Source organism: Opisthocomus hoazin, chromosome 1, assembly GCF_030867145.1.
Source record: "Opisthocomus hoazin isolate bOpiHoa1 chromosome 1, bOpiHoa1.hap1, whole genome shotgun sequence".
NCBI classification, from domain to species: Eukaryota; Metazoa; Chordata; class Aves; order Opisthocomiformes; family Opisthocomidae; genus Opisthocomus; species Opisthocomus hoazin.
In genome coordinates, this window is record NC_134414.1 from 127,072,498 (window position 1) to 127,089,350 (window position 16,853).

General features: G+C 41.9%; 1 protein-coding gene across 1 annotated transcript; it reads right to left on the minus strand.

Annotated features, from left to right (window-relative positions):
- Window positions 1-4,014: 4,014 nt before the first annotated feature.
- On the minus strand, window positions 4,015-16,606 carry ABHD10 (abhydrolase domain containing 10, depalmitoylase). Its single transcript, XM_075435110.1, has 5 exons — window positions 16,457-16,606; window positions 12,838-13,021; window positions 11,891-12,002; window positions 10,822-10,959; window positions 4,015-9,735 (listed from the first exon to the last, which is right to left on the minus strand). Exons 1-5 carry the CDS (start codon window positions 16,599-16,601, stop codon window positions 9,394-9,396), a joined length of 921 nt encoding a protein of 306 aa, XP_075291225.1. The 5' UTR covers window positions 16,602-16,606; the 3' UTR covers window positions 4,015-9,393.
- Window positions 16,607-16,853: the final 247 nt, after the last annotated feature.

The window sequence follows — 16,853 nt, forward strand, 5'->3', positions numbered from 1 at the left end:
CAGTTTTAAAACCCTGTGAAGTACGTGATTACGTAACTCGGAGCACACTACGCGACGGGGACGCCACGTGAGCGCTTTCCGTCCCAGCAAACACGCTGTTGGAGGCACAGCAAACGCACAGGAACCAAGACTGCAAACCAAGCCTGGAGATCAGAGGAGCAAACTGCAGCTATAACAGTAAAAGGCAGTCCATGAATTTGATGTCCTTTCCATTCAAGCCATTGTTAAGGGCTTCCACTCTTTGGCCAGTCCCACAAAGAATAAGCAGCTTTATTTTGCACTTTCAGATCTTTCTGCGTTTTTCTGTTTAGAAGGGAGATTCCTAGGTTGCTTGGCTGTTTCTGGCCACATGATCAGTGCTCACTGGCAATGAGATTTCATGAAAACCTCCTACCTTTGCATCAGCCTCTGACCCCGTTTCCTAACTTGGGGGCAGGGATGGGTAATTTAACTCTCCTAAGCTGCAGAGCAGAGGTCTCCCCCTTCACAGATGTTGGCTATGCAACCTGTTCTCGAGGGACCGTTCCATACTGTGAAAGCTGAAAAGCAAGCTGGTCCATCAATATCAATTTTTAATAAGGCTTTGAAAACCAGGAAAGCTGCAGAGGATTGGAAAAATGCCAGCCCCCCCCCAACATTTCCAAAGCACAAGTAATCAAATTCTAAGCCTGCTTCTGTGCCATCAATCTGGGGAAAAACAATAGTATGATTTTTTTTTTTTAAAGCGATAGTGTTGATGCAATTTACTAAAAGCTCTGTTATACATTAGAGTTGGCTACTGCACAAGACATTGATTAGGGAACTTAACTGATTCTGAAACAACATGACACATTAAAGATACTAAAGCTGACTAACTCGTAGGTCCCATAATATGACTGTAAGAAAAATTATTCATGATTTATATTTTTATTCACAAAAATGTGTTCCCAGGCCTGATCTAGTAAATGTTATTAGAAGTCACAAGAAAAGCCTAGACTCCTAAGAAGATCCCAGTGTATGCGAGCTGTGATAAGTGAACAACAAAAAGAAAGCTCCTTGAAAGAAGTCTACCTGGAAGCAGGCAAAAATGTGTCTCACTGCAGCCAAAGTCTAGCCACTGTCAGAAAAGTGCTTTTTCAGAATGTAGCACTCTGTCCTACAAGAACAGATGTAAAAAAGTGCAGAGGGTGATGGAAGATAAGCAGGTGGGCACAGCTGCTGGGTAAGACACCGTGACCGAAGGGCTTGGCCGAGTAAAACGTGGGAGGTGCAACAGCAATGAGAATATCATATCCAGTTCTGACAATCACTCTTCAGAAAATGTGGTGAAAGAATGAAATAAATTCGAATACTCACTCCAGTAACCAGATGATTGAAAACTAGAGCCTTTACAGTAATCATTTCAGAAGGATTATCTGTTTAGCTCACCAAAACCAGAAGTTAAGAAATGGCAAGCACATGTGGCTACAAAGCAAAGAAGAACTGAAGGAACTCAAGTTCCTTCTGTTGGACACAAGCCTATTAAAGCCTGATGGGTAGAAATGTGATGTGGGAGAAAGGGGCAGGTTTTCAGCAGCAAAGGTACTACCATTAGAACACTTCACCTCCTGCTTCCGATACATTTTGTCCTCCTATTTTTCTTAGTAACACAAGACTGGAACTTACGACTAAAACTAGAGATGAAGCTTGAATATTTTAAGTAGGATTTTCATGCCTGCAAGCACTATGGCTCATCTCATGCTTTTAGATAATCACAATATTACCCTATAAATTTAAAAAGCTTTATAAAATCTATCAAAAATGCTGCCAACAACAACAAAACCAACATTAATTAGCCCACTACTCACGTTTAGATCCAGGGTAATTTGATAGCTTTCAGTGTCTTCCAACTGCACTGACACTCCAGTCTGTGGAGCAAGGCAGCTCCTATGGCTGCCATGACCAGAATTCTTAAGTCATTGACCACCCTCCAGGCAGCCTGCCAGCAGAAACAACTACCACTTACCACTGGAAAACAACTCCTGTCGATACAATTGCTAGCATTCCCAATACTCAAGATGACCTTGGAGGTAATTTGTCCATTGTAATTCTCAGGACATTTTAAGTCTTGTGCTGGATTGACAGACTCCTTGAAAGAAAACCAACACATTTCATCATATCAATTTTTCATCTGTCCCCAATGAAACATGTTCTGAGAACTACTCCGGTTTGAAAATTACACATTGCAATATGTATTTACCAGAAGAACAGAAAAGAAGTAACATCTTTATTTCACTGCAACAAAAGTCAAAAAAGACAGCAAGATTTACAAACAAATAAAAAAAAAAATCAAATCCCCTAACTAAATAAATGCTGCTTCTTATGATCAGGGATTCAGCTTTGCTGTCGGGGACTATTTCAAAGAGTTACTGTCCTAAGGACTAGCACACCCTGGCACACCTTCTGCCAGCAAACCATATTCAATACAGAAGCAAAGGTAAGGATCTCCTAAAGCCCAGACCTGATCCCAGGCAGCCCACGTCCTTCAGGGACTGCTTTTCCAGGATCAAAGTCTGGGCAGGCCGTTTACATCACTCCAGTCTTTAAGTGTGCTACTGTTCAGCATACCTTTTCCACAGATACGAGCACCTGCTTCCACCCTGACAGGGAGCAGTGACCTTCTCATGTTGCCACGTGGGAGGCAAGTGGACAAAATGGTGCAGGTCAGAAGGCCCAAAAAGAACACAACCTTTCATGTGCTAGCTAAAAAAACATTTTAAATTTGTACCTTAGTTTCAGAACGAAGTGACTGGAAGTTTTAGCAGCTGTTAATTGCTTTTCATTCCAAACATAAATGCAGAGCTAGCCGAAGCTCCTTGCCAAACACAAAGTAAGACACTGTAGCAGGCTGAGAACATGTCTATTCCTCACCCATGAGCAGATCACAAGCTACAATTACTGCGTCGTATGAAGGACGCTCATTTCTCTTTAATGGAAAAGAAGCACTGGACTATGTAACATACATATGCAGGGCCTGAAAGAGAAATACAAGGTCAAGCCTGCAACTAGACTGCAACAGATCCTGTAATTTAGATTTATGCACAACATGGCCAAGGCTGTAACTAACATTCTTCTGTTCCAGGCAAACATATATTGAAGAGAGATGAGGTCCTACAGTCACAAAGTGAATCTGAGCTATATAAACTGATCTGTGAGCAGTAAATCTGTGAGCAGTATATTTTTGTCCTTCATCTCTGTCCCTTCTCCCCAACGGTTATAGCAATCTCTTCCCCTACAAAATACCTGCCAGGAGAAAAGCAACACGCACAGTGACATTAAAACCACGTATACAGCAAGCTCCCTGCTGTTAAACAGAAAAATGGAGTTCCTTCTGCCTTTCCTATCCCTGCTGGGCTTGAGAACAAGGGCAGAAGGGCAAGAGTGCGCACTGATTTTTGGTATTGCTCTATTTCCTTACACAGTTGTTGAATTTTCACCAAGCTTTAGTGAAATTCTGCATTCTCACACATCTGACTGAATTTGTACATCAGCCCAAAGCAGAAACTGCTGATCTTAAGAGACAGGTGAACACATAACCCTCTTGTATTTCCAGGGAAGCCTTTATCTTTAACATAACTTTTTAGCACTGCAAAAAAGAAAAAAAAAAAATCTGAAAGGGTAAGGTAGGCCTCTCTATAACAGCACAACTGAGTAACCTGCAGATCAAGGAAGTTCAAATCTCATTATTTCCCTGAGACCCCCCACCTAGAGGGAAGGATAGGGACCCAGGAGAAATGACCAGCACAGAGCTAATGTAGTGAGTCTGGCTAAGGCACTGGTTCAGAATATGTTTTAACTCTGTATTGCAGTATGACTAGAGCATTGAAAACATTTGAGCAGCTGCAGACACATAGCTGGTTGAAAGTTTCTCTCTGAGCACGTTTTAATTTGATATGAAAAGTATGGTACCATAAATCTCTCAGCCTCATTGAATAACAGTGTGTCCAGGAGAGCACGTAATTTAAATTAACATTAAAATGAAACAGCAGGAGGCAGTTCTTCCAAGGCCTATCCAGCTAGGCTTTTTGTGAATATTGCTTTATTTGCATTTAGTGTTGATGCAAGAGAAAATAAGTTAGCTAAAATGGAACTACATGAAACACAACACCATTATAACTCAAAAAAACCCCAAACAATTCAGCTGAAGTATGTAACACGAAGCAAACAACAGAAGAGACAGAACAAGTAGAATACTTGACAAGATAAAAATACATGTATATAAAACTGTATTAGTACAGCTCAATATACACCGAATCAGAGCAACTGTTTATTAGGAAACAAGTTGAACAAGCTTTAGAGGCTCTTTCAACACCTACTGGACTATTGCAGAGTCTAACCCAGGAAAGCATGCCTCACCACTTTCTTCCTTTTTAGCAGGCAGAATAGTTTGTTTCACAAGGTAAGTCTCATTGAGTTTGATTTTGAAGCAGATCTGAAACGAAAATTTTGGTAAGGACTAGGGACAGTTGAGGTCAGCTGGCAATGCTTTTCTTTCTTTTTAATGAAAACTATTACCCCCTTCTTTGGTATTATATGCTAATCAAGCTTTCTGCCTAGCTACAAAAGCTTTTTGTCATTTACTCATGAAACTTGAATAATTCCTCAGCAGGAGTTAATGTAGTGTAAGCATTACATATAAGACAAATACCTCGAGGTGCTTATTCAGCTAGTGTTGTTTGACCAAAACCATCAACACAAGCAGCTGAGTTGCTTAGTTAGTGTCCAGAGCTTACTTGTACTGTGACAGCAGTGTCAGCCCCAACATGTCCGTACTACGCTCTGTGACAGATGAGACCAGAAGCCATTTCCAGACCTGCCAAAAGTGAAAGACAATGACAATGCTAACAACTTAAGCTAAGAGTGCTACTGAAAACAATGAAGTGTAGATTAAGGTAATCGGAAAGAAACAACCCTCCCCCAGCAGCACAAGACAGAGTTGGTCAATTTGAAAGCAGAAGACACTGATTATTTCACGCGAGTCAAGCATATTGTTGAGGAAATGTATGTCATATATGCACAAAACACACTTTGTATTTGGCAGCAAATTAGAATTGTGTAAAAAAAACCCTAGAACATCAGACTTCATTCTAAAGGATTTTAAAAATCTGCACTATGCAGAGTTTTCCAAATATGTAATACCCTAGTTTAATACAGTATTTCTACAGAGAAAATACATACCCGTTTGTAAACATGACTAATACTGAAAAGAATTCACTATCTAGGCATCTACTGGCAAAGACAAAAGAGATGCCACAGGCATTATAACTCAGGGGACAAAACATAGCACTGAATAAAATCAGAATGACACCATAATATCTGAATATTACATTATTCAGGATTGCCAAAACTTCCCGATAAGTCAAGAGCTAACCATGGGTAGGATGTAAATCTCCCTGGTTATCACCTACCCCTTCTTTCAGGCATCTGAACATGCCAAGTTGACAGTAATGAAAATGCTGGCAATTTCCAGCATGAACAAAAGGAAAATGCTATGCTTTCAAAGTGAAATACCAATGGAACCACCATGGCAAAGTTAGCAGAAAGTTATGCATAAGCTCTGCCTCAAAGCCACCTCTTCGTATTTAAGAAATACAGACTGAATTTAGAAAACAGTAAATGAACGCAGAGAGAAGGGCACTAGAATTTTGCGATTCAGTGAATGATATCTGGAATACTGTCTCTATGAAGAAAGTATCGCCTTTGCCTTTGCATCTCACAGAATCACAGAATGTTAGAGGTTGGAAGGGACCTCTGTGGGTCATCTAGTCCAACCCCCCTGCCAAAGCAGGGTCTCCTACAGCAGGCTGCACAGGACCCAATCCAGGTGGGTCTTGAACTTCTCCAGAGAAGGAGACTCCACAACCTCCCTGGGCAGCCTGTTCCAGTGCTCCGTCACCCTCAGAGGGAAGAAGTTCTTCCTTATCTTCAGACAGAACTTCCTTTGCTTCAGTTTGTGCCTGCTGCCCCTTGTCCTGTCGCTGGGCACCACTGAAAAGAGCTTGGCCCCATCCTCCTGACACCCACCCTTAAGATATTTATAAGCACTTGTAAAGTCCCCTCGCAGCCTTCTCTTCTTCAGGCTAAACAAGCCCAGCTCCCTCAGCCTCTCCTCGTAGGAGAGATGCTCCAGTCCCCTCACCATCCTCGTAGCCCTCCGCTGGACTCTCTCCAGTAGCTCCTCGTCTTTCTTGAACTGGAGAGCACAGAACTGGACACAGTACTCCAGATGGGGCCTCACTAGGGCAGTGTAGAGGGGAAGGAGAACCTCCCTCGACCTGCTGGCCACACTCCTCCTAATGCACCCCAGGATGCCATTGGCCTTCTTGGCAGCCAGGGCACACTGCTGGCTCATGGTCAACCTGTCATCCACCAGGACACCCAGGTCCCTCTCCGCAGAGCTGCTCTCCAGCAGGTCTGCCCCAAGTCTGTACTGATGCATGAGGTTGTTCCTCCCCAGGTGCAGGACCCTGCACTTGCCCTTGTTGAACTTCATCAGGTTCCTCTCTGCCCAACTCTCCAGCCTGTTCAGGTCACACTGAATGGCAGCATAGCCTGCTAGTGTTATCCACCACTCCTCCCAGTTTGGTGTCATCAGCAAACTCACTGAGGGTACACTCTAACTCTTCATCCAGGTCATTGATGCAGAAGTTGAGTAAGACTGGGCCCAGTACTGACCCCTGGGGGACACCACTAGTTACCAGCCTCCAACTAGACTCAGCGCCGCTGATGACAACCCTCTGAGTTCTGCCATTCAGCCAGTTCTCAATCCACCTCACCGACCACTCATTTACGCTGTATGTAGCAAATTTGGGGTGTACCTGTAATGTAAATGCTACCACTAATCTCCACTTAGCAAGCAGAGAATGAAAACAGAGAGAAATGCAAGTGCCACGCAAAAAAAACCAAAGCACCAGACCTCCCTAGGATTAAGTTTCAGTAATGCTGTGGTTTGAGTAACTGATGCTGCAGTTTTGTATCCTCAACAATTGTCAACCATGCTGTGCGGCATTCTCTCACCTGTAATGTTAATACAACAGAATAATGGGAAAAAAAACCCACAAAAACCACCACCAAACAACAAAAAAAAACCCCTTACTGTCACAACTGCTCCCCTTCACATTTTCAGCTATCTTGCTCTAAGGCATTGTAACAAAAAGACCTTACCCATAAAGCATCAATTATTTAATAAATGCTATGGTGAAGCTTTGAATGGATACAATGCAATTCTGCCCGGAGAAATACACAGCTGCAGTTTATGCAGACATATAAAGACTTTTCCCTGTCTGAAGTATCACAGAAATTGAAAGTTTATAGGTGTAACTCCCAGTTTAAAAAAGTAGCTCAAAACTTTTCAGTTATTGAAACAACTAATGCATGTGAACAAAAAGTACATCTATCACAACTGGTAACTTTGGGCCTTAATTCAATTAATTTCTTTGGATTTACTGCAGTCTACTTTTTGCAAGTTTTTCTTCCATTAAGAGACAAAGCAATCTACGAAATGTAACAGAATTGGATTAAAAAATTGTCATAGGTAAGCTAAGAGCAGAAAGTTCTGAACTAAATTTTGATTTGACTTTAAAACTCACAAAATCTATTTTTCAGGTTTTATCGGATGCAAATCATGTCAATACACATAAAGATGCCAATTGTTTAACAATACATAAACACGAACACTGCTTAACCTCCAGGAGTGGAAGTAGCTGAGCAATTTGCATAAGCTATCTGAACTAATTTTTGTCACAAGTAAAAAACACATTCAAGAGGTTTTAAAGCTTAAGAAAGTCATGAACTGCACATTCAAACAGACAGAAAGAAGTCGACTCCAGAAACAGGAAACAAGATTTCACAGAATGTTGTAATTCCTCAAACAAGTATCCTCAGCTAGATTAACTGAGTCAGGGAATCGGTACAATTGAATTAGGTCTGCATCTAAACTAGAGCCATCTTTTTTACTCTGAGAATTCAAAATTTTTACATCACATCTGCTTGGTTTTCGCAGTATTGAAGCCTAAATCAAACTGTACTTCACAGGAACTCATCTGAAGTTTAGGGGTTTTTTGGTTTTCGGTTTTTGTTGTTTGTGGGTTTTTTGTATCAAAACCCACTACCTTGGCAAAGCTTTATACAATGCACTTCTACTGACAATGCCAACACTGAAACAACAAACTCTTTAGAAATACCTTACTGCCAGGAGCTTCAGTCTTTTAAGGTAGCAATAGTGATGCCATTTACACTGCTTAAAATAATAAAGCCAGATACAACTGTATACTTTTGACTGATGTTTCATATTAAAGCCAGCCTGAACTAATTCCAGCCTCTCACCTAAGTTGTTCTGTCTCTCTTTCAAGTGTACGAATGGCACCGTATTTTTGGACAAAAACCAGTTAACAGTCACATTTGCAATTAAATCCATTTACTCTCAAATTTGATGAATTTCCATTACAAGCATTACCCAATTATCAAGTTTCATTAACAAGTTTTCAGGCTTGTACTCGTGCACCTCAAATTCCTAACTCTGAAAGACGCTGTTCCTAGTAATCCACAGTTCTGGAGTCATAGAAAAGAGGCAGTGACGCTCTATGGTGCTGTACTCACCACTTTAAAGAAGTTACTGTAAAAATGTCACTGTATTGATCCCAGTTTCAGTTTACACCAAGATTATATGTAGTTCCTTTAATAGCAGGCCCACAAATTAACTATTAAAAAGAGACAGCCTGGAAAAGAGGACATAAACCCCACTCAAACGCAGATAAAAGACCTCTATCTGCACTTTGAGGCCCTGCGTTCTTAGAAGTTAACTTCTTCCTTATGTAGTACCAGAAGTACACCATCAGGGTGTGCCTTCCACATTTCAACAGTACTTAAGAACAGTATAATGCTTTATCTGAAGTCTGTTTGCTATGATTTGTATTGTTCACTATTTCTAACAACAATAACTTCAGTAAACACTCAAGTTGTATTTTCCCTTGCACAGATGGTGTCAGGCATAAGATACAAGAATGTTACACCAGAAGGACAAACTGAGAAGGTGTCAAAGACGTGAAATTAAAGTTATACTGTACAGGCCAACAGTAACAAAAATGAATCAACATTCCAGTACAAAAGCATACAAAGCTTGTGAAAAAAGGTTTAAGTGGTGAAGGAGAGGTTCTGAACACAACAGCAGCACTCCTTCGCATTTTGGACTATCTGTGCAAATGCAGCATTAATAAAATATCTGTATTTACAAAACAGAGATAAGGAAAAAGCAGATAAAGCTCAGTTCCTACTGTGATAGTCACAGGCCTGGCATGATCTTGTTCAGAACAGGGCTTCTGATACACATGGAAAAGAGTCAGGTGTAGAGTTCATGCACTTAGGCTACTCTGCAGCTTACACTAGTGTTGCCAGCTTGTCAATTAAATCATCAACAGTATTAACAAGAAGTTTTATATCCTTCTTCTCACTCATCCGATGTTGGCCAGTCTTGCAGAGGATAATATCCACATCTTTGCTCAAAACACGGTCAGCAACTTGCATAGAGATCTGCCATGGGACATCATCATCCTTCATGCCATGAATAAGTCGTATGGGACATGTTACAGGAATAGGACTATTTAGCACACAGTGATTTTCCGCTTCTCTGATAAAGTCGTACGACAAGGAGTAATACCCCTCCTCATTATACTTTGTTGGAAACTTCCATTCACCTTTTTCTTCTATTTCTTTTTGTGCCTACCAAAAAAGAGAGCAAACAATAGACAAGACAGATGTTGTGAGCTCTTTAGAATCCCTCGACTTACTTCTGTTCTAAATGCAGTAAAACTTCCCCAAGCGTAAAATTTCACTTTGTCCATTTTCATTAGCAGAGGGGGTATATTCCTGTTCACCTTCCAGCTTTTGAGAGGACAAAACCCCTGCTATGTCACAAAAGCTACACTGCACGTCTGTCCTGCAAACGAATCTAGTCAGGATTCACCAATGAAATTCAGTTTCTCAGACAGAATCTATCAGAAAGAAAAAGATGTACAGCTACAACGAACAGTAAGTCTCTCTGGCTCCAATCAGTTCACTGAATCTCAAACAAGGACCATTCTAGGAAAAGGGAATTATCCAGTGTCTATCTTTCCACTCTTTGCCATAATAGCTGTGTCGAAATACTGTATTTCCAGAATCCTACCTAAGTCTTAAGGAGCAATACTGACTAGTCTACAGTGTCTTACAAAAAAAACTATTCATTAAAATATTTTAATTATTCCAAAGTATGAGTTATTTATCGCCATGTTTATTTGTCACATTATGACACCTGATCTTCTTTCCTGAAGACTGGACATTATCATCACCACGGAAGCAACTCAGAAAGACACTTCCCACTACCTAAATCTTAGTCTTTACAAATACACCGATCTGAAGAATTCCCCTTCTACATACACAACCTGGGTCAGATTCATTTCATCCAATGTCATCTCAATTACTTTAGCAGCTACTTCTCCATCCTTGAACGCATAAAGATCCAGTTTGAATGCAAATATAAGATATTCAACACTGAAATCTAATGGACTGCTCAACTGCAGGGATCTTGCTTTATGTCCTATATACCACAGTAATAGAAACACAGTCTAGGTAGTGCTCACACTAGCTTCTGACTAGAAGCACAGTATCATGTAGACTTTAGATTTAACGTAAATTTTCAGCTTATCTCCACCACAAACATCAAAAAATTACTGGAACACTTGCAGGAAAAGTACAGTTTGAACAACAGAATTTCTTAAACGCTTGACAGACTTTTAGATTGCACAAAAGCCAAACATCAACATTTACCTCAATGGAAAGCTTCTTAAAAGCTGTTACAAGATGGTCTGCTGCTACAGCTACTCCAACTAGAGCAGCCACTTTATCTGGGCGTGCTATTGCAGCATGAAGCATTAGCCATCCACCCATGCTGGAGCCCACCAGAATCTGAAAAGAGAGAAAATAAGATCTTATTTTACAGGAAACAGCTAATTTCTTTTCTTTCTTATTTTTACAAAGTATCAAGTTTTCGTTTAGTTTAACTAAACTTAAAACTTAACTAACTTAAACTTTGGGCATAATCCTGCTGTCCTTACTCAGGCAGAACTGCTGTCACTTCCAGTGGAAATTTTGCCTGAGTAAGCAACCACAGGATCTGGTATTTTATTATTCTTTTTGTTTGGCATGGCTGGCTATTGCTGTCTGAAACTGAAACACTGTAAACAAGATGAGAGTTGAAATAATTCAGTATCATATGCATACTTTATGTTTCCTTCTTAAAATAAAGGCACATGGTAAATGCTCAGTGCAGTGAAAGAGGTCAACAAAGCAATTCATAATACAAAATTGTTTTAAACACAATACTGGGTATTTCCAGGTTGCAGGAGGTTTCAAGTTTCTCATAGTCATTTCTAAAGTAACTGAAAAAGTCAAGTGATCCTTCCGCTGATTTTTTTTTTTTAAAGATATTTTATCATGTAGAGTATATTAACTTCTAATGTGCCTACAAATCCTTTAATTAATGCATCAGTATTGGGACAGTGACACACTTTTTCATTAAGAGGGCTGTGCCGTACTGGAACAGTTCCTTGCTCCCTATCAGGTGGAACCTCCACCACGAGGTGATCTCAGACTCCCAGGGACAACAGCCCTGCTCTGAGCAGGAGACTCTAATAAACGACGTCCAGGAGGTCCTGCCAAACCACACTTCCACAACTTTGTGATTTACCTACTTGTAAGAGGTCTTACGAATATGACCTCTCGAATGATTCAGTCTGAAAGTGAGCAGGTGAAAGCTGTTAAACAGAAGCTATATATTTTTGATTAATGTTCTACCTTGAGGACAGAAAGCATTTTATATTTAAAAATAAAACATAACCTGTGGTCCATCTGTAAGTTCATCCAGTATAGACAGAACATCTTTTCTCCACTTCCCAATTGTACACTCCTCAAATTTACCACCTGAACTTCCACATCCTGTATAATCAAATCTGAAAAATTAACCATTAAAATGAAAGTCATGGTACTGTCTACAGTAACACAAAAGCTAACTAAACAGTACTGTTTAATCAAATTAAGCAGGGGACAAGATACTGCATACTCACTTGGTCCTGCATATATATCACTAGCACCAGAAGCCACATGAAAAGAAGTTTAAATACAACAGATACAACTAAGTGGATGCAGCGTTCTCTTGTCATTTGATATACTGATACCCAAATTTACCAAGATATTTCCCAAGTAATTTCCATTACAGCCAAAACCCAACATACTTCAATTATAAATGTATTTTTTAAAAGTACAAACTCTTTTTCAAACAATATTCCCAGCTACAAAGACTTAAGAAATTCAGCATTCAACCTTGTCTGTCAAAGGAGAGTACCACCAAGCATGTGCATGTTCCTCTAAACCCACAGAAGGCACTGGATAGCTTTGTAAACTTTGGCAGTTAAGAAGCACACTTATAGTGATAATTTACAGAATTCAGAACTCCAGGTCGTAAAAACTAAAATTTCTAAGGTCGTCTTTTTCCTTTCTTTCTCATTTTTGTGCCTATAGCTTTAATGTAACACATAGCATTGGCTAGACTATAGAAATTTACCAGAGAATTTTCTGAACGACTTTCAGAATACATTCTCCTGATTTACCTCAATCTCTACAGACAGAATGTCCAGATCTGAAATGGAAGAAAGACACTTCTTACCTCGTGTACATCACAGCACACATGCCAATCCAAACGCCAAAGTTTACATATTTTTCTTAAAACCCCTTCCCACAACCCATGATACTATTTTCATCTTCTCAAGAACAACGCTCTATATGTACCTGATGAAGGCATGACCTAGAGAGTCGCAGAAATCTTCAAGGGCAGTTGCTTTCCGACCACTCATGTTTGAATTCAAGCCTGGAAGGAAAATTACCCCTGGATTCCTGCCTTTTAGTTTGCGATAAGCAAGATTTGGTCGATCTGGTCGAGTAAGAAAGCTGACCGATGATTTCAGCCTGCAAGCTGATAAATTGAGCTATTCAGTACAACCATCACGATAACCTTGGCAGAAATACTGGTATTTTATAAAATCAGGATTCAGTAAATATGGGCATATTATATGAAAAAAAGATACTTTAGCTCAAAAGAAAAGAAAAAAGGTATCTCCTATACTCTCCAGTGACTGACTAGTATTGATCACCCTTGTAGGGGAAACTGATTGTGATTCATTCTCAAATCATTAAATGCCAACCATGTAAGGAGTTCACTCAGCAACCTGGCCAACTGAAGCCATATGCTAAGATTTCCTACACTTCATTTGTCCTCATGTTTTATGCCATCTTGAATACACTTACTCCTTTCACATGAAATAAGATTTTTCATCTGCTTAAATATTTGTTTTTCCAGATTGAATTTCAAATAAAACAACTCTGGGACTAAAGCACTGTGTGCAATGGTAAGTTTACCAGTACACGAGGTGACAAATTTCCGATTAAACAGCAAAACTGAAGGTCAAAACTTCACGTGCATGAAACCTCCAGATCAAGAAGATCTACGAAGGCGATGCACAATGGGGAAGTTCAAAAGTGGGAACTGGGAAAGAATGATGTGACTAACTTCTTCAACATGAGGAACATAAAACAACTTTAGCATTGTTTAAAACCAAATGAAATAAATAACATCTAGTCTTTTTCACCCTATCATCCACAGCTATTTCTGCTTAAGCTAAAGATTACTGCCAGGAAGACTGAAAAAAAAAGCTCACCACCATCTTAACATCAGTCTTCTTCTCAGATATGAAGCACAGAAGGTAAAAAACAAAATAAAGCCACATTTTCTGCAAATACTGAGCAATACATTAAACACATCCCATAAGAAGAAATAGAGTTGATCACTGCAGAGCTCTGATTTTCTTATGCATCTCCAAAAGAGTCACAGATATCCCATTACATGGTTTGGTGTATTCTTGCTGGAGACGATACATTCTTCCAGTACTCATTTATCCACAATGAAATAGCACACTGCAAACCTAAATATTTTGTAAATATTTAAAAAATGAAAGATTGTTGAGTGCAACTTCTGTCAAAGTGATCAGCAACACATTACATGAGAGAGAAGTTTTCCTATCAGCATAAACTTAAAATTATTTTGTTTTCGTTTAGTTCAAGATAACAAACCAGACATAACTAGAAGGCAAACATGAGGTTGGACTCTGTTATTCACACTAATAACAGTCACAAAAATTGAGTTGGTTTCAAAAAAAGGATTAATAAAGGAAATGTTAACTAATGAATAACTATGCTGAGTCTCGACAGCTGCTGCGGTATTTAACCTAAGTTCAGCAGTCAATTGTACCTCTGCTGTGGGTGAGGGCAAGTGATTCATAGAGGGGTGTTATGCAGAATTAATCCACTCCATTGTCCCACTAAGCAATACAACTTATTAAGGTAAAAGCTTGGTCGAAAATTCTAAGACTTTGACTTCTTAGATTAGAAGAAAATTGGTTCTTCAATACTGTAAATCAATAGTGGTGTAAAAAAAACTCTGCAACCCCAAACACACCAGGACTTCCTAGTGGTATAATAACTGGATAAATACTGCAAAAACAGGCCCTGGCAGTATCACACCACTTTACTGTTCTGCAGCTTTGTGTTCTCTTTTCTCACTATCAGAGAGATTACGTTCAAGGGGTTGGGGGGTATTTGTTAGTCTTTAAACTTGTATGTACATGAGTTAATGTGGATGCATAACAGATGCAGGATACAGCTAGTATCCAGCGCTTTCTTACAGTCTAACAGAAATTGTACCGCTTGAACTATAGATCAAAACCATTAAATCTTTCCTGAAATGATGGGACAGATCTTTATCCTATTGAGGCACTAGCTATTATAAAGGGGAATAAATTCCACAATAAAGGTATGTTTATTCAGATACATTCACACTATGGCTTTTAGTTTGTGTCTGTCTCAATCAGTAAGCCAGTCACTTCCTTCACCTGGCAGTAACAGTGAAGACACACTGAGAAGTGCTAAACTTGATAGAAAAAGAATTAGAAGTATTTTTCTCCCCCTTAAGCCCTGATAATCATTTCTGAAGTAACTGGTTTTCCATCCTGCAGCACTCTGGAGGCTCCCTCAAACCACTTCAACACTGGGCAGGGTTTAAACTGTACTTACAAGACACAATCGCTGTCTAAGCTATTCCACAAACTAGTATTCCACATTTAAGAAGTTACTCTAAGTGTACCAGCAGCAATCCTACCCTGAATAATGCAAAGCCCTAAAGCAACAATGCCAGCTAATCCAAAAGCAAGGCTTGCTGGAGTCATGCTCTCAGCCTTCCCTTCAGACAGACAAAAACATCAGTAACTGAGCAGCTACCCAGTAATTTCTCCTCCTGATTTCAGCAAAAGACCTTGGTAAGAGCAGGGAAGCACTTCTGAAGAGTACAAGGTGGTACTCCGTATTTATAAAAACAAGTTGCAGACAAATGGAGCTAGCTACAGGAAGACCACAGCACCCTTACCTGATGCTATGGAATTCTCTTCATATTAGAATCACTGTGCAATTTTAATTGCGTTATGACCAACAGAAACTGTGATTAAGGCCAGTGCTACATGTCAAAGCCAAAGAAATCCCCCACACAACTTTGGGAATGCTCCAACACCGTGACCTACCCACTGCCAACAGCAGGAGCAGATCAACACGGCTCTGGTAGATAACGGGCTCTGCTTTGTCCACACCTCGTTCCATGCAACTGCCGACGCTGCGGGAGGCTACCAGTCCTGCTCAGCCCAGTCTCAGAGCACCCGACGGCACACTCCATAACCAGCTACTCTGATCACACGGGATGTCGAAACATGAACGAACCACCACTGCACTCGCGTCCTTACGCAGACACAAAACGTTCACGCTTCGTGGCAAGGACATTTCCCTCACTTGCACACCCAGCCACCGCAGGCGAGGTTCATCACCTCATCAAGGGGAGCAGCTGCCCGTCACATTCCAGGCAGCCAATAACCCCAACGAGCACCGAGCCTGGCTCGGCAAGGGGCACCGTGCGTTTGGGCAGAGGATCACCTCACTCAGCAGCGGGTGCCAGCAAAGCTCTCCCGGTGCATGGCGAAGCCCCGCACACGGGCACGTTTCACGACCCGGCCCGGTCCCTCGTGTTCCCGGCTCCCGCCGAGCCGGTCGCAGGCCGCCCCGCAGACCCGCACAGGGCCGCGCACCGCCTGTCCTCCCCCGCGCACACCGACCCCCCCCGGGGCTCGGCGGCGCCCGTCGGACGCCCCGGCCCCGCGAGAGGAGCGGGGTTTGGCGGCCCCATCCCCGCCGCGGGGATCGACCGAGGCACGACCGACTGACTCGCCCTTCTCCCCGGGCTCCCCGGCCGGCGGAGGAGGAGGAGGAGCAGCTCTGGAGCGCCGGCGGAGGTGCCTCGGCACCCTTCCCTTACCCGGCAGCCCCAGGGCCGCCCTCAGCGGCGACAGCAGCATCACCACAGCAGAGGCACGGCGGCGCCCGCCGCCGCCCCGCACCAACCCCCACAGCGAACCCGCCGCCGTCATGGCCGCCGCCGCCGCCGCCATGGCCGCTGCCATCGCCCCTAGCGGCGCATGCGCCCTCCCGCCAGGCCCCTCCCTGCGCATGCGCCGTCCGCGGGACGGGGGCGGGGGCGGAACGTTGGTTCTCCCGTGAGGGGGTGGCGGGGCCGTGGGGTCGGGTCGTGAGGCGGGAAAGAAGGCCTGGCCGGTAAAAACAGGGGGAGGGGAGGGGGCTGTGCTTGAGGGCCTCTCTGTACCGGGCAACGCCGGTGAGTCCAAGTTTGGAAACCCCCGCCATGAAGGTTGCCT